We start from the raw sequence: 19,676 nt of genomic DNA, 5'->3' as shown, positions 1-19,676 counted from the left end.
TGCGAACCCAGAGACGGCAGCCCACCAGGCTCCCCCGTCCCTGGGATTCTCCAGGCAAGAACACTGGAGTGGGTTGCCATTTCCTTCTCCAATGCGTGAAAGTGAAAAGTGAAAGTGAAGTCGCTCAGTCGTGTCTGACCCTCAGCGACCCCATGGACTGCAGCCTACCAAGCTCCTCCGTCCATGGGATTTTCCAGGCAAGAGTACTGGAGTGGGTGCCATTGTCAGTTCACTACTGCATTATATTTCATTGTGTGTTTATAATTATCCATATTTCTTTCAAGGTGCATTTTTGTCTTTGCTTTGGCTATGGTAAAACAGTGCTCCTAAACCACTCTTCTCTCCTCAGATCCTCAGAAATGAGGTTAAGCATCTGTGAAGTTAGGAAATCCTTTCCTTGGGGACCAAGACTGACTACAAGGCTGTTTCCTGTTGAATTCCTACTTGACCAGGCTGCTCTGACTCAGGGCTGTTCTCTTTGTGGTCAAAAAGGTTCCTGACCCTGTGTCTGAGATTTCTGAGCAGTCTATTGCTTCCATCTTTCTTCTAAAAAACTTAAAATTGCACCCAAGACTGAAATCAGTGCATATTTGCTTCTGGAACATTGCTCTCTGCTGGGGGTGGGGTGTTGCTTTTAAGCTTCAGGAAGGCAGGAGCCATGCCTGGTTTGCTCACCATCAAATACTACACGTAGCACATTGTCAGTGCTCAGGAAAACAAAAACAAAACAGCCGAATGAATGAGAAACTGCTTGTCAGGGATCAGGCATGTACCTTCATTTAATTACTACCAGAGTAATTACAAATTATTTTGCAAGCTTGTTTTGTGGTCATGAGAAGTTTCCTTCTTAGATATATTTCCACATACTGGCATTGGTTCTATATTTGTTGTTTAGAACTACATAAGTTGTCCATTGTGTTAAGATATCTTGGTTTGATTAGCTATGCTTTTGCTATCGGGCTTCTAGATGGTTTCCAATTTGTTTTGCTACTACAAATAGTCCTTCTATGAACATTTTCTTTTTCCTTTTTGAGGTTAATGACTTACAAATTCCCCAAGCGGAATTATGAGGTCAAAGGATGTGAAGTCTTACTTATCTAGTTTCTTACATCTTGTCTGAAAGACTGAATCCAGAAAAACTGAACTAATTTACATGCCCCAGTCATACAGATGGAAAAGGCGATGGCACCCCCTCCAGTACTCTTGCCTGGAAAATCCCATGGGCAGAGGAGCCTGGTAGGCTGCAGTCCATGGGGTCACGAAGAGTCGGACATGACTGAGCGACTTCACTTTCACTTTCGTGCATTGGAGAAGGAAATGGCAACCCACTCCAGTGTTCTTGCCTAGAGCATCCCAGGGATTGCGGAGCCTGGTGGGCTGCTGCCTGTCGGGTCGCCCAGAGTCGGACACGACTGAAGAGACTTGGCAGCAGCAGCAGCAGGCATACAGATGAGTTTCCTCACAGATCTGCCATGATTAAGTTTTCTGTTTTCACTAGCTTAATTATGTATTTTTGAAAGTTAATTTCTAGTGATCTTTGCACTTTCTACATGACAAACTTGCTGGCTGAATTTTCTCAGCTGCAATCAGCTAGAAATTGAAACTAAAATTTTAAAATTATAATCCAGTTGTCCCATACTATTTACAAGTACAGATTCCTTTTCATATCAGGGTGTTGTTTCTGGCATGTCTCACATTAGTTCTTGTAACAGTCTAGGTCTATGTTTGAAATTTACTCCAGTCGACTGGACTCTTTTTCTGTTTAATTCAATGCCATGTTTCTCACGACTGTGACATCACCTAAAACTCTGGAAGGGCAACTCTCTTCATTGCCTTTATACTACTACAAACAAAATTTTCATCACAGGAATAAATTTACAATCATGGGAGGTGATGGACAGTATGATAACTAAACTTATGTGGAGATCATTTTCCAATATGTGTGTACTAAGTTGCTCAGTGTGTCCGACTCTTTGCAATCCCATGGACTGTAGCCCAGCCAGGCTCCTCTGTCCACGGGATTTTCCAGGCAAGAATACCGGAGGGGGTTGCCATTTCCTCCTCCAGGAGATCTTCTCCACCCAGGGATGGAACCCACATCTCTGAGTGTCTTGTATTAGCAGGCGGATTATTTATCCCTGCACCACCTGGGAAGCCCCATTTTGCAATACACACAAACATCAAATCATTATGTGTACACCTTAAATTTAATACAATGGTATATGTCAATTACACTAAATAAAACCTGTGAGGGGAGCTCTTTGGAACACCTGTCCGCTTTGTTTGATTAAATTAATATTTACTAAAGGATACCATGTCCAAGGTTGGAGGCTGTGCCGAGTTGACAAAGCCTTGCCCCGGAGTTTCCAGTCGGCGAAGAGAGGGGAAGGATCCACCTGGCGGGCGGCAGCGATGAATTGAGAGAGGAGGCGGAAGAAACGCTCCTTCTAGAAGGCTAAAACTGCGGGTCAGAGCGGGGACTGGGAGCCACACCTGCGGAGACACGCCCTCCTGGCGGGGCGAGAGAAGCAGAGGCTTCACAGGCAGGACTCAGGGCATCGGAACGCGACTTGCTCAAGGGTTTGAAGAGGAAGGCTAGAACCTGACCGTGGAAGGCCTCAAATTCTCAGTTCAGAAAGTTGAGGCTGGCGATAAAAGCGGCCCTTTTGAATTATAAGTCTGGCAACGATGTGGACTCTGGACTGAGGCTGGAAGCCAGGAGGCGGAGACCCCGGATGCAAACCGCATCGCAGAGGCCAGAGCTAGAGAGAACTTCCCAAACAGTGCCCGTCAACAGGGAAGCAGCAAAAAACCCAAAAAAGACAGTACATCCTTCCAATGGACTACTGAGCACCGTTAAGAATGACACCGCTCTGAAGCCTGTCATGGAAAGGCCACGAATATTACAAAATAAAATTTAATGTACTGTACAGCATAAAACGTGGTCCTGTTTGTGTAAAAGGAGTATTTGTATGTGTGTATATGCATAAAAAAGGGAAGATCACCCCAACTACTGGCAGCGACTACTGTTAGGCTGCGGGTCAAGGGAAGTGAGGACCTCAAATCGTTAAAACTTTACCCCTGTATGGCTATTTTCCACACAGCATGTATTATAAAACAGGCTCTCAGCAGCACGTATGCTACAAGGTGAGGCCAGCAGGGGCACGGGATTTAGTAATTAGGAAGCCTAATTACTAGATCCCCTGGGAGGCAGCTTCTTAGGAGGAAGGCTAGATGAGGTGGAATGACCGTTGGCTGAAAGGGCAGAGTCCCAGGAACTCGGCTCCAAGGGAAAGTTTAGCTAAAGAAGCTTCATTATAAAGAGAAGCAGCAGGAGGGGGAGTAAATTGAGGGGCTTAAGGGGTAAAGACAACTGAGAATGGATTTTTTTTTTCTGTAGGATTTAAATTTACTTTCAGAAAAAGTATGGTTACTTTTAGGCACTTAATGGTAGTTAGCAAAGTGTCACCAAGCAATAATGGATAATCAAAGACCTACTTTGATTAAAAAAGTGGCTGCAGTTATTTAGAACTTTGTTGAGGATTGTTTTTTCATGTTTTCTCCCCCATAATAAAAAATAGCACTAATTTAATATTATTTGCTAAGACGTGACTGTCCAGCATTGTTCCACGTATTTCATACATCTGTTATGTCATTTCTTACGACACCCCTATGAGGGACTATTATTTTTACAGATGAAGAAACGGGAGCCTCTACCCGAGTTCACACAGCTGTGCTGATTTACATCTAAGAGGAAGCCGGGGTGGGGCGCTCCCAGCCACCCTCCTCCTGCCTCAGTGTACCCTGGGGTGAGCTGTGTCTGCCCCCCATTCCACACACTTTCTGAGGATGTCGGGAGAGGCTGGGCAACGGGCTTCCTGTTTTTCCCTGTAGGAGCTCCGAGCCCACTACAGCAGCTTCTCAGTGTCCTTCTAGAGATGAACCCCCCAAAAAAGGCCACCCCTCCATTCTGGCGTTTATCCCTGTGTTCGCCCTCTGTGAGCTTGTCTCCTCAGCCCAGGCGAGCCCAAGAGGCAGTGACCAGGACCCCTTGGGTCCTTCTGAGAATCCTGAGTCTTGAAGGAAGGACAGTGGTAGTCAGGCCAGAAGACGGGGAGGGCATGCCAGGCAGAGGGAAGGGTGTGTGCAAAGGCCTGAAGATGGCAGGGGGAATGCGTGCGGGGCTGAGAAGAAGCTGAGGGCTCCTAGCCACCATCCAGCAACACAACCAGAGCTTTTTTAGGGTGGGGAACTCAAGTTGGGGGAGGGCAGAGCTGAGGAGAGGTAGAGAGCATGGGCCCAGCCAGGCAGGATGGGAGGGGTATACATGGTCAAGGGGCTCAGAAGAGGGGACAGAGGATCTAATGAGGGGGAAGGGCAGGAAGGCACCTAACTAACCACTGGAGTTCCACGTGGGGCCGCGGGTGGGGGCCCGGCCTAGCCTGTCCTCCAAGGAGCTGGAGCTGGCTGATACCACTGCGCAGCCTTCATCCCGCCTGTTGACAACACAGCTCCTGCTGAGAAGTAACTCGGATCTGCAAGGCCCAGGGTGAGGTCCAAGAGCTGCGTCACCGCTCGATGGCCCACCCCACCCAGATTTATAGGATCCAGTTATGGGAAAGTAGCCGTCCCCCCCACCTCATAATGGACTAAACAGGAAGGATACTTCCTGTTGGCAATGCTAAGGCCCTCCAAGCCCAGGGACCCCCACTGGGGGTGCAGGGGAGGTGGGCTCACAAGAACAGGCGGAGGTCATTCCTGCTTGCAGCACCGCCCAGGCTCAGTAAACATCCTCTGACAGATTGGCTGAATGAACATGAACCCCTGACCTCGGGGTAGTGGGGCTCTTGCTCCACTGGATCCCTTCAGTCCCTCGGGAGCAGGCACCTCAGACCCCTGAGGACACCGAGGGGGGCTCGGACCTGAGTCTGGGGTCCCCAGGACGCGGGGAGAGACCAGCGCCCGGACAGCTGGCGGGTAACAGAGGATGCCCACCACCCCTTCCTGGGACTCTCCTCTGGAGGACATGTGGAGAGGACGTTCCAGAGGACTTGGAGCTCTGGCGGGGGGTACCCTCTACCATAGAATTTTCCAGCCTTTCCTAACATACCTATTTCACAGCGTTAACCTTAACAGATTCTCAGCAAGGTCTGGTAGTGAAGTGCTCAGGCTGAGCAGCCACACCTGGGTTCGAATCTCTTTCACCACGTTCTATCGGCATGGAGGTAGGGTCTTATGCAAACAACCTAACATCTTTCAGCTGTTGACAGCCAACGTGTGAGAGGTTATGAGACTTGGAGGAACCCTTGCCGGAACAGCACGCGTGCAGCACCGCGCCCAACACTTGAAGAATGGTAGCCACAGTGATACCACTTCACCCTGCTGATGGGCGCAATGGGGCTCCTATTCAACGCTGAAATTAGTGGTGAATCCAAGTGAATGCCCTTCTGAGAACTTCATGTGGCTTCTGAAATCCTCTCATCGGCCCGAATCAACCACACCCTGCAGGCCTCAGAAAGCTGAGATTTCTCTCCTGTGTGCAGTGGGGACCAAGACCCTGGCCACCGCCTCCTCCTCTGCCTACGCCTTTGCCTTGTTCACGTCACCCCAGGGGAGGGCCGGATCTCAGCACTAACCACAGCTCAGCTGGGCACTGTCTCAGCCCTGGCAGCTCACAGAAGGTGAGTGGTCGGGGGAGCAAGAAAGTCAAGACTGACTTTTGTAGGTGGATGGGTGGCTGGGGTCAGTAAGAAGGCTCTGAACTCCATGACTCACCAGGACCTGGGCCGGAAGAGCAGGCAACCTGTCTGGCTGACTCCGGCAGTAGCAGCAAGTACCTGATGCCTTTCCAAAGGAATGCCTCCCTCCCTGTCCTTTAGACAGCAGAGTCTGTCCCCATAGAAAGATTTCCCAAGGTCTCCTTGCTCCTCCACCTGGATACCTGATCCCCGGGGCTCCCAGCAGCCCTCTTTCTAATCCGCACCTCATTCCTCTGCTCAGAAACTCCCAGGGGTTCTCCAGGGCTCCCCACCGCCAGCCAGCAAGTCGCTTCCCCACTCTGGCCTCTTGGAAACCTGGCCAGTTTCCTCTTCAGTCGAGCTTCTCCCCCACCCTACTCAGGATCTCTCCACCCCAGCCCGGCCAGCTTCCACAGCCGCTCTAGCACAGCCCAGCCTGCATTCCCAGTCTCCCTGCTCTGCTCTCCTCCCTGCCTCCCTCCTGGGGGCCTTGGTGACCACTTGCCTCACAGTTTCTTCTGCCACCAACAAAATTTTCTTTCTCTGAGGATGCAACTTAAAACTCCTCTGTACCTTCCTTCCTCCCCAAGTATTTGGCTCAGCACTGAGCAGTAAAAGCGACAAAAATGCATCAGTACTGCAATTAACAGAGAGTCTTCCAGCCACAAGCTGTGTGGGTACTCCTCTGGGTACTTCACAGGGGATGGTGGAGAAAAGATGGATTCTACCATCCCACACCAAGGGGCTCTGTGGTGTCCTATCCTTTCCCCTCCTGGTGGTCAGGAAGCACTCTGCCCCCAGGATAAGTTTCACCCAGCAGCGCTGGCCTGCCAAACCAAATCCTATCTCCCACAAGCATTTCCTGGGGCTATTTGGATCCCGGTGCTGGTAAATTCTTCCCAGGGACCACCTAATTCGTCAGGTAGAGGGGGATGGAGAAGGAATTTGGCGCAAGAGGAGTATTCTGGGCAGAGGGAACACAGCAGGGAAGGCCCTGCAACGTCTTGCTCAACTGCTGTTCTGGGGACCAGGCCATCCCCACCCCATGTCCTCTCCATCCACCCCTGCTCACACCTAAGCTTCTTCAGAGAGTGAGCAATGCAGTGCCACTGGGGACAGGCCCCTCCAAGGCTACGGGGGCTTCAAACCCACAGCCTGAGGAAGGGCAAAGGGGGGCCAGGAGGAGACCCAGAGGCAGAGGGCCACTCCAGGCGGTTCCCCTGACCCAGCCTCTCCCCAGGCATTTCCAGCTCACTCTGTCAAAGGCGCCACAGGGGAAAAGGCTGAGTCAGCACTCTGGCCACAACCCTCCCAGGGCCTGCCTGGCTTTACAATGGGCTCTGGGGCTCTGGAAATGGCTCCTCCACCCCTCCCACCCAGCCTGCCTTCACAGGGGGCGAAATTGCAGGCAGGAGAGCAGTAAGGCAAGGCAGGGGGCAGCCTGGGTGCCTTGACCTGCAGTGGGTGGGGAGTTACTGCCTGGATTCTGTTTGTCTGATATTCAGTTCCAGGTGGGTCTGGAATTCAGCAGGCGGGGTCTGCTCAGCATGAATATGCGTCATCCAGGCCCCCACCTCACGCAGTGGCTGGGCACAATCTGGGCAGATACGTGTCTCGGTCCCCTAAGGGTGGGCAGGCAAACTCAGCAAGCACTGGCCGTGGCTAGAGGTCCCGGATCCTCCAGGGGGCTGTCTGGGCTGTGCACAAAACTACACACGCTGCACTGATTGTCCCCTTTCACTGAGCCTCATCCCTAAATTAAACATAAAACAAGACCAAGCCTTTTTCATAGGCCCAGCACCTGGGTTGTAACAACCACACTCCCGGGCAGTTCCAGCTCTGACTCCTGCATACCACCGTCCCCCACTCACCCTCCGCAAGCAGATCTTCCCCCTTCCCCCTGGGATTACCGCTGAGGGGGTCTGTCTGTCCCCACACTTCACTGTCACCCTTTGAAAGAGCAGCAGGAAGACACAGCTCTGGGTTTTTGTTTTCTGCTGGTCGGGTTTGTGCATCGTTAGCAGCTCTTTGGCCATCCAAGATCTGTCCCCTCTGGAGGGGTGCCAGTTGGGTCAGAGCCGCCCACACAACACTCTCTTCACTACACACACACAAACACACACACCCTTGCCGAAGCCTGCTACGTCCTTCTGATGACACAAAACTGCCCCACAGAGCTCCGTTCAATTGATGCGGATGCCGCCTGCCACGGGCTGTCCTTTGAAGACCAAGTGTGGAAAAGAAAATACCAACACCCCCGAGGTGCCAGGAAGGGCAACCAAGCCCTCACGAATAATTCAAAAACAACAATAACGCTTTGGTCCCGAAGCAAAGCAAGGAGCCCGGCCTGGAGTCTCCGCTGGTTTCCCCGGACGCGCCCTGCAGGTCCCCGGGCCCAGCGCAGGGCAGGCGCCGGGTGGTCCTAGAGGGCGGGCGCGGGGGTCCTCCCGGGGCCCGCCCTCTTCCTCCGAGGCGGCTCGAGACCCCCGGGCTCCCCTCCCCCGCCGCCCGCCACATCTGGTTCCACTCAGGTCCTCCCCCACCTCCAGGCGCGCTCCTCCTCCCTCACCCCTGTCCTCTCCCCCACCCCTCGCCCCGCTTTCAGAAAAGCGGAGACGATTTTTTAAAACCCAGTCACACACATATACACACACACACGCACACACGTCCTGCAAAGGCGGGGGAAAAAAAGGAGGGAAAAGTGGAGCGAGGCCCGCTCCCCGGCGCTCCCCCCGCCCGGCCCTCGAAGTTGACCAAGTTGGAAGCGCCTTACCCGGGAGGGCGGCGGCGGCGGGGCGGCCGAGGTGCAGACCCCCGAAGAGCAAGGCGCAGCGCAGCAGGTGATGAGGCCAGGGCGCGAGGATCGGCCGGCCGGGCCCCATGCCCGCGGCGTGGCGCTCGGGGGATGCGGGGACCGAGGGAGCGCGGGCGCGGCGCGCGATGGCTGCAGGGGTGCTGGGCTGTGGTGACCGCCCGCGAGGGGCTCGCGTCTTCCTCCGGGTCGGGACGAAGTGATGCCTCCCGGGGAGAGGAGGGGAGGAGGAGGAGGGAAGGAGGCAGGCCGGGCGGAGGGAGGGCGGAGGGAGGAGCGCAGACCCGGGGAGGAGGGTTGGAGGGGCAGCGGGGAAGGGAAGCGGGCAGCGTGGGAGGGGAAGGGGAGGAAGAGCGGGCGGGCGCGGGGCCCGGGAGGGAGAAGGGGAAGCGGGAGAGGAGGATCCGTGGGGTCGAAGAGGACCCCGGCGTGCACTCTTTTTCTCTCGCTCTCCGCTTCCCTCTTTCCCCGCCTCGCCTTCCCTCGCTTCTCGGTCCGGGCTTGGAGCCCCAGACGCTGCGTCACAACTCCCCGGCTGGCTGTGCAAAACTTTCCGCAAACTTCACCGCGTGGCGGGGCGGGGGCGCGCGGCTGACCCAGCCGGCCAGACCCGGGCCACTGGCGCCCCCTGCGTCCTGCCTCTTTCTGCCAGCGTCTCCAGCCGCCGCTACCTCCACGCGGAGCAGGACCCCTCCCCCGGCCGGGTGGGGAAGGGGCGGAGCCCAGGGCTCAGCCACCCGGGCAAAGATGGGGGAGGGGGAGGCAGGGCCCCCGTGCGCCAACGTTTGCAAGTCTTGTTTTTAGCATTTGCGTGAACCCCGTGTCAGCGTCCCTGTCGCAGAGGGGTGTCGTGATTTTGCTAGATGGGGCTGTATCCAGAAAGCCAGGGAAAATCTGTCCCTGGACGTCCCAGAAGACAGCATCACTCTCACCAGCAACCGGACTGCTGGCGGATCTCAGAGGATCAAATGGAAATTTCAGAAGACAAGCCACAGTTATTCCGTATTATGCAACAGGTTACCGCAGCGCAGAGCACTGGACTGAGAGGGTGTTAGAGAGTCCAGGCCCACGTCCATCTCTCCTTTCCCGATCGACCTTAGAAAAGTTACTTGGGACGTCTGGGCTCAAAGCTGGACGGAGACATTTAGACCCTAATGCAAAGAAGATTCACGTTCTGCCACCACGAGTAATCAAATAAAAACACTATGAAATGGGAATATAAATTTTATTGTTTCCTGTGCTGTCCACCTCAGTGCTGTTTTTGGAAATAACAAATTCAATGTTGTTTTCTCCTTTTTTACTACCCTTGCCTTGGGTAAATCTTTCCCCATCGCTGCAAGGAGGGTATGGGGCCAGAGGTGCTCACTTGGTGCTTTCCATCTCTGCTGGGCTGAGATTCTTACCAAGTATCAATCCAGAGGCTGCAGGACGCCAAAGTGAGCCCCCATAAAATCCCCTAGAGTCCCCTAGAAGGAGTCCCACTATCCACCCTTTGGCCCTAAAAAATGGTTAGCAGTCAGGCCAGCAGTCAGGCACCCCACAGCTAGCTGCTTGACAGAGCTAAGTCCCTGCTGGTGACTTCCTTCACTGGGATCCCAGAGTTCTGACCACACTGAGCTGCCTCAGAAATCATTCGCTTGGCCTCCCCTTTCTCACATCATTTTCAAGGAGGTTCAGAATCCGCCAGCTTTGGCTAAGCTGCCCTCTCTCTGTTCCTGTCTGAGCAGCCAAAACACAGGCGTCTATCTGCTTGCCTATCCCTAGACGTGCCAGCCACAGTTCTCACCAGGGAGCCCCCTGGCCTCTGGAAGGGAACTCAGGTAGGGCTCCCAAGGTGCCCTCCAGGTTCTGAAACAGGGTTGGATATCCCTTCCCCACCAGCCCAAGTGGTTTGGGCATTCCTCCCATCAGCAGGGCAGAAACTGACAGGCTGACAGTGAGTCATGTGAGTCCGGAAAGTCCACCACTGGCCAGCACAGTGCCCTGAGCACCCAGTCCACAGGAGATGCTCTCGTTTCTTCGTTCAGGCTTTCAAAAGCCCTGGTGGCTAGCGCTGGAGGAACAAAGAGGAGCAGAGTCACGATCCTAGAGGAGGTTTTGTTCAGTGGGGAAGATGACACAATTTTTGCCACATTCCAGGCAGAGAAGCTGCCACGAAAGGGCTAAGGAGCACGGAAGTGCGCTCCGCTAGCAGGGACAGCTGTTTGTTTCAGTGTCCAAAGCCCTAGTCTCTGCCAAGGGTGAGGCCTCCTGCTCTATCCAGTGGGCCGGGGGTTACGCATTGTATTCTGCGGAATGTCCAGGTCACATCCACGGCCACCATCTGTCTTAGATCTTGAGCTCGCAGGGCAGGGAGCCGGTGACATCTGGGCGATTCTCCCTGTGGAGAGTCCAACTCAGTCCCCTGCTGCTTAAAGACCATGTGCAGGGTCAGTTGTCAGCGGAAGGTGATCCCAGTCTGCACGAGCGCTGGGTGTTGTGAGGAGGTCGGGGCTTTCCTGGGGAGCCCCTCATCAGAACTTCATCTGCTTCCAAAGAAGGGTCAGTGTCCTTTGTGCCTGCTGCCTCCTCCGTTCCTGTTAAAGCTCAAACAGCCATTTATTGAGGGCCTACTATGTGTCAGACATGAGGCTAGGTGCTGGACTCTTAGCCAGTCCAGGGGATTTTTGCCAAGATGTTCACTGTAATGGAGCCTATACTGAGAAGTGACTCTCCTTCTGACATTGTGAGCCAGCAAAGGTGCTGTGGGTCTCCTGATTTCATCAGAACCAGTTTAGAAGAAGATGCGCAGACTCCAGAGAGACCCGAGTTAGAATCTCGACTTCCCACTCACCTGTTTGTGACATGCAGTGAGTTACTGAAGCTCTCGCTTAGGTTACAATTCCTATTTTTAAACAGGGCAACAATTCCTATCTTGTCGCGAGAATGAAATATTTTACGCAAAGGGAGGCACGGCCCCTGGATAAAGATGTTCAGGGAACGCAAGTTTCCTCCCTGCCTCCCATCATCCTTTGTCGTGTGGTCATCAGGTGTCTCCCATACTTCCTACCCTGCCCTCTGCCGGCCTCTCCACCCCACCCTACCGACCAAAAGATCTGCACAGGTCAGTTTCATGAGGGCTGCAGAACTGGGTGTTTTCCTTTGCCTGAGTGAACAGTACAACTCCCCCTCCTGCTCTCAACATCTCCATGTTTAACCGTACACAAAAATGGTGTTCTAAAGTGTAAAGTAAGCCAGGTAGAAGCAGCTCTCTGCTTACTTTTGCTGGCTAATGAACTCATGTCCGTAAGTAGTGGAAGATGGGACAGGGGACAGAGTTGAACTGGAATTCCAACTCAGCCATCCACTGGACCCATGTGCCCTCCAGCAGGTCACTTCCCTTCTGAGTCTCGGGGGCCCCTTGATGTACAAGTTTTCGTATCATTACTCACCGTGCTTAGGGCTCCTCTCACATCGGTCTCCTCCTCCCTGGCTCTGGAGCTCAGCAGCCTTTCCAGCCAGAGGGTGCCCAGGGGAGTAGAGCCCGTGGACACTCTGGCAGCCGGGCCTACAAGGAGAGCTTAGAGAAGAGGAGCACAAGGCAGGGAGAGTGCAGCTGGATGGCCAGGTAGGACAGGAGAACGTTAAGGAAGGGAAGACGAGGTCAGTCCTCACCTGTGGCAACTAGACAAGAGGGCACGAATCCCAAGGGGCGCCCGTATGCTTCTTAGCCAGGGGAAAAATCTGGCCAAGCATGGGCTGGTCTGGGTGGATCCCATCCCCTCCGCCCTCTCTCTGGACTCCTGCCCTTAACTCTACTCAGGCAGTCTGCCCTTGCAGTCCCCTACTTGTCTGCAGCACTGAGGACCTGAGATGGAAAGAGGCAGGCTTGGGGTTCAGATGGACCCAAGTGTCAAGGGTTGGCTCCACCTTTTCCAGGTTGTGTGATCTGGCAACAGTTAGCCTGAGATAACTATTTTTCCCACGTCCACATTACTGGGGAATTTGATGGCTGGCTGTCTTCTCCTGACTGGTCTATCCATCAGGGCCAAAAATATAAGCAAAAACAAGTCTGCCCACCTTCCCCAGGTTCTCTCTCTTACTCTCCTGACTGGTCTATCCATCAGGGCCAAAAATATAAGCAAAAACAAGTCTGCCCACCTTCCCCAGGTTCTCTCCCTTACTCTCTTCTGGTTAGAGGACACCCAGCAGGGCTCCCCACTCCCAGAAGGACCGCTGGGTTTGTAACCACTCACTTTCAGCCCGAGGAGGGGATAAGAAGACTTCCTTTGAAGGGAAGCTTTGTCGTCCCCAGGGAACAGGAGATAGTTACTTCAGGAATCTTCCTATCAGGAAGCAGGAAGTGCAGACCTTGTCCCTGTGTGTCCAGCATGCGTCCAGAGTTTGGATATGGCCTCCTAGTTGGAGGAGTCACCAGAGCGATGCCCACAGCTATCAGCAGGGCCCCAGAGCAAGCTCAGAGTAGGGGGATCTTCACTGGTTCCTACTTCTGCTTGGGCTTTAGCAGGTCAGAAACAAGCTGGCCAATGGCGGTTGAGAGGGGGGCAGAGGCTGACCAGAGGCAAAGAGGGCAACAGAGCTGAGGGGCAGAACCAGCTGCAATTGGGTGGGATGCAGTTCCCAGAACCTTCCTTCTGCCACCCCACCCAGCTGGGGTCAGGGCAGGCAGGGAGTGATGTCGCCTCACTGTCTGCTCTACAGGGTCCTCTTAGCCTGTCCTTGCACGGAGGGCTGGGCAACCCAGGAGTCGAGGCCTGCTCTGGTCCACAGCTCTGGCTGGGCTGGCAGCTTCTGCATCCCTCTGTTCAAGAAGTCACTTGAAATTTCAAGAGGGAGGTCCCGACTCCCAATTCCTAACTCACGAAGGACAGGCAGCATTAGGCTTTCTCTAGTCTCAGAACTTGACCCTCTGAGTGCAAGGCTCTGCCCACAGTTGTGTGTGACCCTCAAGGACCCTGGCCGGAGACAGAGCCTCCCCTGGTGGAATCGAGCCCCGGATGCAGGCAGCTGCATGCAGCTGGCTCACTGTCTGCATTCCAGCTTCAAGAGGCTCACCAGACCTTCCCTCGTCCAGCAAGAAGTGGACGGGGGCACCAGTGGCCGATGACCAACACTTTTTTTTTTAACTGTACCATGGGGGCATATGGGATTTTAGTTCCCCAGCTAGGGATTGAACCCATGCCCCTGGCATTGGAAGCATGGAGTCTTAACCACTGGACCAGCAGGGAAGTCCCAGTGACCAACATTTTTAAGATGAAGTAAAAGAGTAAATAATCAGTGCACTGCACATGAGCTAAAAATTCTAGTCTCTGAAATGTGCATTGGGTTGAGATGCTGCCATGAAAAAAAATTGGAAAACACTGCTGTTAAAGACCTGGAACCAGCTACACAGGCTCCCTGGCTATCCCTGCCCAGTACTGCTCACTCCCGGACAAAAGACCTGCATCTGACACACACACGCATGCATACACACACACGTGCGCAAGCAAACAAAGAAAGGAGAGGCGGAGTGTGACAGGATTTTTCACTCCTTCATGTATAAAGCGAGATGACACGAGGAGAGGGCTTGGGAACTTGAGGCAGGAATCTTCTATGGAACTATGGCCCCATCTTCCCACCTAACTTCAGTTCTAGCTCAGGACGGCAGAGGGCAGGGCTGCTGCCCAGGCCAGCTGAGTCTCCATTCTAAGGGCCGGCCCTGAGGGAGCAGGAGGACCCAGTAAAGGAGGCAGCGGGTGGGGTGGGGGAAGCCCAAAATTAGAGCAACATATGCCTCTGGCTGGGAGCCCGGGTGCAGCCTTCACCTCTGGTGCACTCTGCCCAAGGATGGCACTCAGAGAAACCACCTCTTAAAATTTTCAAGCCGGCAGTCCCTCCCCTTCAGTCCCTCCCCTACTGCTCAGCACTCAATTGTGCCCAACTCTATGCGACACCATGGACTGTAGCTCGCCAGGCGTGCCCTCCTCTAGGGGATCTTCCTGACTCAGGGATCAAACCCGTGTCTCCTGCATCTCCAGCACCGGCAGGCGGGTTCTTCACCACTGAGCCACCTGGGAAGCCCCCTCAACTTCCTATCAGTCACCAAATCTATCTGGGCTTTGGTTTCCTCATACATAGAATTAGTGAGATGCTTCTTCCTTGCCCACCCTAGGCTGGGAAGCCACACAGCTGAGGAACTTCTCTGCCAAGTAAAAGCAAGAGAGCCCCTTCCCTCTGTGAATCTTGCCCTGGGCACCCCCACCCCAAGCTGCCTTCAGAGTGAAAAGGCTGGGACAGCACCAGGTGTCACTGCAGTTGCAGGCAGTGCCTGGAGGCCAAGGAGGTTGAGGTTCCCACAGTTCTCTGCCAGGCACTTCCCACCACACCCAGCAGGCCTGCCTGGTGGCCAGGGATGGGTGGGGCTGAGTCAGCCAGCCTGTAGCTCTCTGACCCCTTCACACCATGGGGTCTCCTGCCCAACACCAGACATACCCCCTCTGCTGACTCCAGCCTATCTCTGGCTCTGCGAGCTTCCCCAACACAATAGGTCTCTTTATTCCGTGCCCCCACCATATCCCAGACCTGCTCCCAGGCCTGCCTGTTTTGCCAGCCTCTGGCAGGTTCCCTCAAACCACCCACAGAGCCTCCCTCCTCTCCCCACGACATCTCTGCAGCTCGCTCCTCCTCAAGCCCCTTCCAAGGAACTGAAGCTCAGCCCTACTCGCCTCGGCTCAGATGCCGACTGCCAGGCTAGACTCACAAGCAGACGCAGATCTCAATCATCCAGCAGTCCTGGAACCTCATGTAAAGAGAAAAATGTGATAAACTAATTCACAAGAAGGATAAGTTTACACACACACACACACACACACACACACACATATATATATATTTTTTTTTTTTTAAAGAGAAGACCAAAGGTAAGAAGCTTTGCCAGAAGGAATGAATGACTCTTGAGAATAGTGTTAGGTAGCAAGGCACCTGTAAAAGGCTATGGAAGTATGATTAGCAGTATGATGTTTGGTCCCGGGACAGCCTGGAGCTTAAAGCAGATTTTTATCCCCAACACAAGAAAGTAAAACAAAGCCATCTCTGTCTTCCAGCTGGGTGAGTTTAGACAAGCCGTGGGAGCCACCCTCCAACTGCCCCCTGGCTTGGGTGGATGAGGAGGTCAGCAGGGATTGTGACCTTCAGTGCTCATGCCATCTGGGAGACAGATAAGGGGAGAGGGTGGCTGAGAAGGTACATTCCCAACAGGTTCCCAGGTGATACTGCTGCTGCTGGCCTAGGGGCCACACTGGCTTGTAAGATGCCTCCTCCCAGAGCAGTCTTGAATGCAGGGTAAGAGAAGACTGCTGACCTTGCAGGACAGAGGTTGACAGTGAATCTCAAGATTGAGAGGAAGGTTCCCCAAGGTCTGCATCCTAACCCCAGGCAAAAACCTTCTGACAACCTGGAGAGTAGAAAGGCTCTGAGCCTCAACCAGCCGTCTTGGTCTCACTAAATCGTGTGATCTTCTTAAAATCACACTTCTTGATTCCCTCCTTGTGTGCCAGGTACTTTAAATACCTCACTTCTACTCCTTACTCTAACCATGCAAGGAGAAATTCTTGAAGCCAGTGGAGGCGGGGCTTGAAACAGACCTAATTCTAAAACCCAGGCTCTTAATCTCTCTAGGTGAGGCTCTTAACTTCTGCTTTCAGAAACTGAAACAGAATAGCTAGTTTGTGCATCCTGTCTCTTCCCCACTTACCCCAGGTGGACTTTAATTACAGGCGAAGAAGGGCTTGAGTGACAGGAATGATGTGTGTTAGAGAGAAGGAAAGATTCTCAGAAAGCAAAAGACTGCCAAAGGTGAGTCAAATTAGTTGTAAACTTTGCCTTCCTAGGGGCAAGGAGCTAGGCCAAAGCTTGCTTCTAGCTCTAGGATTCTAGGAGATAACTATGTTTAAAGGGAGTTATTTTCTAAATTAAGAAACTCAAGAGCTCCTTGACTGCTAGTCTTCGCAGCTGGAGGAAAACCTGTCCTTCCTGGACTAGAAGGCAAGCAAAAAACAAGCCCTCTAAAAAAGACAGCAGACCTGTCCAGGCCAGCCACACAAGTGGGGATCGCATGTTTCTGACTGGCGAGACTCCACTTAAAGCTGCCTGTGCCGCAATGGGAGATGGAGAGCCCAGTTCCTTCTCTCTGACCTCTGCATTTCATGTCTTCCTGAGCCCAGTGCCTCCAGCCCTGAATTATGAGTTCACGGTCAGGGCCAGGCCTTCCCTGTTCTGTGCACTGTGGGTATTCCCACCCACAACTCTAGCTGTTGGCACATCAGGCTGACAGATGTCACATGAACCCACACATTCCCATCATGACTGTGACATCCACTGGGACTGTGCCAGCTGCAAGGAGTCCTTGAGCTACACCCTAGGTGGTGAGGGCCCTGATTGAAGCTGGAGAACTAGAGTAAAATCAAGAGGCTAGGAAAGTCACTTCTTAAAACTTATTTTAATATCCTCCCCACCCCCCAAATTGGGAAAGGCCAAAACAGTCTGGCTGGGTTTAATTACAAATTAATACACTTTTTTTTTTTTTGGTCATTGTTTAAAGGAAATCAACATTGTGGCAATAAGGAGGGATTATCCTTGGAAAAAGTGAAACCCATATTAACAAAATATGTCATGGAAGAACTCCACTTAGTGATTTCACTGGCTACTTACAAGTCTAGAAAAGGTCACCATTCTGCCTGCTCCTTGGGGCTTATCCATGCATTGGAAAGAGGCCGTGCTCAGACTCAACCAAGGCCAGGCAGTTCCAGCCAAGCCCTAGGCCCAATAAGAGCACGAAGAGAAGGCACCCCTTCTTGAGGATGAGGGCAGAAAAGACGGATCACCAAATACAGTCCTACACCTTGGCTCGTAAGAACCTGGGGGAAAGGAGGCAGGAAACGAGAGGGAAGGCTTAAAGATGTGGCATCCCTTCAACATGAAGAAAGTCAGAAATTAAACAAAACACAGCTCTTCAAGATCACTGAGTGAGGGAGAAGAAAAGAGGAACAGAACTTATTGTCTTGAGTAAGTTTAAACATGGTCTCAACTAAATCCATCTCTTCAACCCATGTAGACACCATCCTTACAGTGTTGTGCTCAACCTTTGAGAGCCCATGGGTACTCTGCTTAGCAGCTTGAAAGTAATGGTTAAAGAAGAAAAAGATACTATACACACATGTGTGTAAATATATATGCTGGAGTAAGATTACTTTGGAAAGCTGGGGGGCAACAAGCACTCAGGAGCTGACTTCCTTCCCTTCAGAGTTCCACAGGACAACACCTGCCCACGAACCTCTCTCTAATCTGGAACACTCCATCCTCCCTTAAGATAGCCTGACACTGGGGAAAGGGGCAGGTCCATAAAGGTCCTGGAGAATGTGTCACTACTGGCATTCTTCACATGTAAAAGAAATACTAGTTGTGAGTCATTTGAGTGCTCTCTACCCTTCCTGACTGCCGCCCCCCGCCACCCCCCAGCCTGCCCCTTGCCCAGGCAACTCGCATGCCTGAGCACTGCATCTTTAAATATTTCTGGCTGAGCCCTCTTGCCACATATGTCAGTAACATTCCAAGCTGGCTACCACATGTTCAGACTCTGGCCTCCTTCCCCTCTCTACTGTCGAGTGTTCTGCTGTTTCAAGGGCATGGTGGGGCAACGCAGCTCCCATTTCAGCTCCATCTTCAGCTGATCATCCATCTCAGAAACAACACACACCAGCACACACCCACATAATTCAGGTGGCTGGAGGCTGTTTCCTGTCAAAAGAGCTAACAGAGGAAAGCTTATGTGCTGATCAAGTTTTAATATCATTGTAACAAGAAATGCACACCGTTCAGCAAGTGCACGGGGTCTGTGGGTGGGAACTCCTGCTCCCTGCAGCACTGGCTCCCCAGCCTGAGTTCTGCCTGCCTTTGGAACAGTTTCAATGGTTACTACATTCAGAGAATCCAAGAGGACTGCATGGACAGATGAACCTTTATTTAAAAAAATAGCACTTCAAATAAATTAAAAGGGACAACCGTCAAGTGTTCAAATTGTGAAGAAATAGTTGAAAACCTAGAGAGACTCCAAGCTGCAGAGTTCTAACCTCATTCTTTGTCCAATGGCAAAACCCCACACATCTCAGTACTCCCACTCAATTTTTTCCCTACTGAGATGAGGGAAGCAATTGCAAACAGGAGACCAGACGGAGGAGAAAGCTGCATCTGATTGGAATGAACATTGCCACGTACTTGCTAATACGGGTTTCACTTTATGACCAAATGTATTCTTTCAAAAATAAAAAAGGGGGGAAGGAAGCTGCATGTTTTTAAAAATTGAAATTATTTAGGGATAAAACACTAACTCTAGTGCCTTTAACGGGCAATAGCAACTTTTTTCCTCCGAAGTCAAACACCATCCCCAGCCGAGCCTTTGTGCTACAAGCTTTTCAGGAGATGTTACCTAAACTTTATTAAAAGAAAAGAACAAGTTTAAATATAGACACTGGACTAGCCCAGTCTGTATTTTCAAGTCCACATTCTTCATCTGAAGCACTGCATCAGGGACCCCCCTGAGTCTGCATGTTTTCAAGTTCACAGTACATGGAACCAGTTTTTCTTTTTAATTTTTTCCTCACTCAGAGCAGCCACACGCAGTGGCCGTTGACGCCGGAACCTTGGGCGGGGCCTTTTCCTACGAGGCCTGGCCAGAGCTGCCCGAGGTTTCTCCTCAATGAGAATCGATGCTGTCATGCTCTATGGATGGGAAAAAAGCAAGAAAATAAAAGCACCTGGTACAGGTTTCATGAGATCCATTTGGATTCGCTATGTTCCAAACCCGCTGCTGAACGCCATTTGTCCACTCTGTGTGTGTCGAACAGTCTGTGGCTGGGAGTGAGTCTCAATTCGAAGAACTGTTATTGGACGCCCCCGAGGTTGACGCGATAGCAGCTCCAGCAGGGCTACTCGTGGAGACCGACTTTCGGATGTGAGGAAGCAAGTAGGGGTCACAGGCCAGCTGCTGGACGTCGATGCGGTCCTCCTTTCGGTAGGCCAAGCATCGTCGAATAAATGCCTGAAAAGAAAGTTTCTTGAAGAAGCCTGAAGCAAATAATCTTGGCACCCCA

At 52.5% G+C, this 19,676-nt stretch overlaps 2 protein-coding genes across 2 annotated transcripts in view; both read right to left on the bottom strand.

Annotated features, from left to right (window-relative positions):
- Positions 1-8,816, bottom strand: part of MRC2 (mannose receptor C type 2) — a 63,454-nt gene extending 54,638 nt beyond the window's left edge. Inside the window, exon 1 of the mRNA XM_052657229.1 lies at positions 8,512-8,816. Coding sequence (XP_052513189.1) covers positions 8,512-8,620 — 109 coding nt within the window. The 5' untranslated portion in view covers positions 8,621-8,816. The remainder of the gene's footprint in view (positions 1-8,511) is intronic.
- Positions 8,817-18,312: 9,496 nt separating this feature from the next.
- TLK2 (tousled like kinase 2) overlaps positions 18,313-19,676 on the bottom strand; it is a 125,039-nt gene continuing 123,675 nt past the window's right edge. Inside the window, exon 22 of the mRNA XM_052657156.1 lies at positions 18,313-19,624. Coding sequence (XP_052513116.1) covers positions 19,451-19,624 — 174 coding nt within the window. The 3' untranslated portion in view covers positions 18,313-19,450. The remainder of the gene's footprint in view (positions 19,625-19,676) is intronic.

This window comes from Budorcas taxicolor, chromosome 19, assembly GCF_023091745.1.
Source record: "Budorcas taxicolor isolate Tak-1 chromosome 19, Takin1.1, whole genome shotgun sequence".
Lineage (NCBI taxonomy): Eukaryota > Metazoa > Chordata > Mammalia > Artiodactyla > Bovidae > Budorcas > Budorcas taxicolor.
Note: the sequence above shows the minus strand (reverse complement) of the source record. Positions and strands in the feature narration are given on the sequence as shown.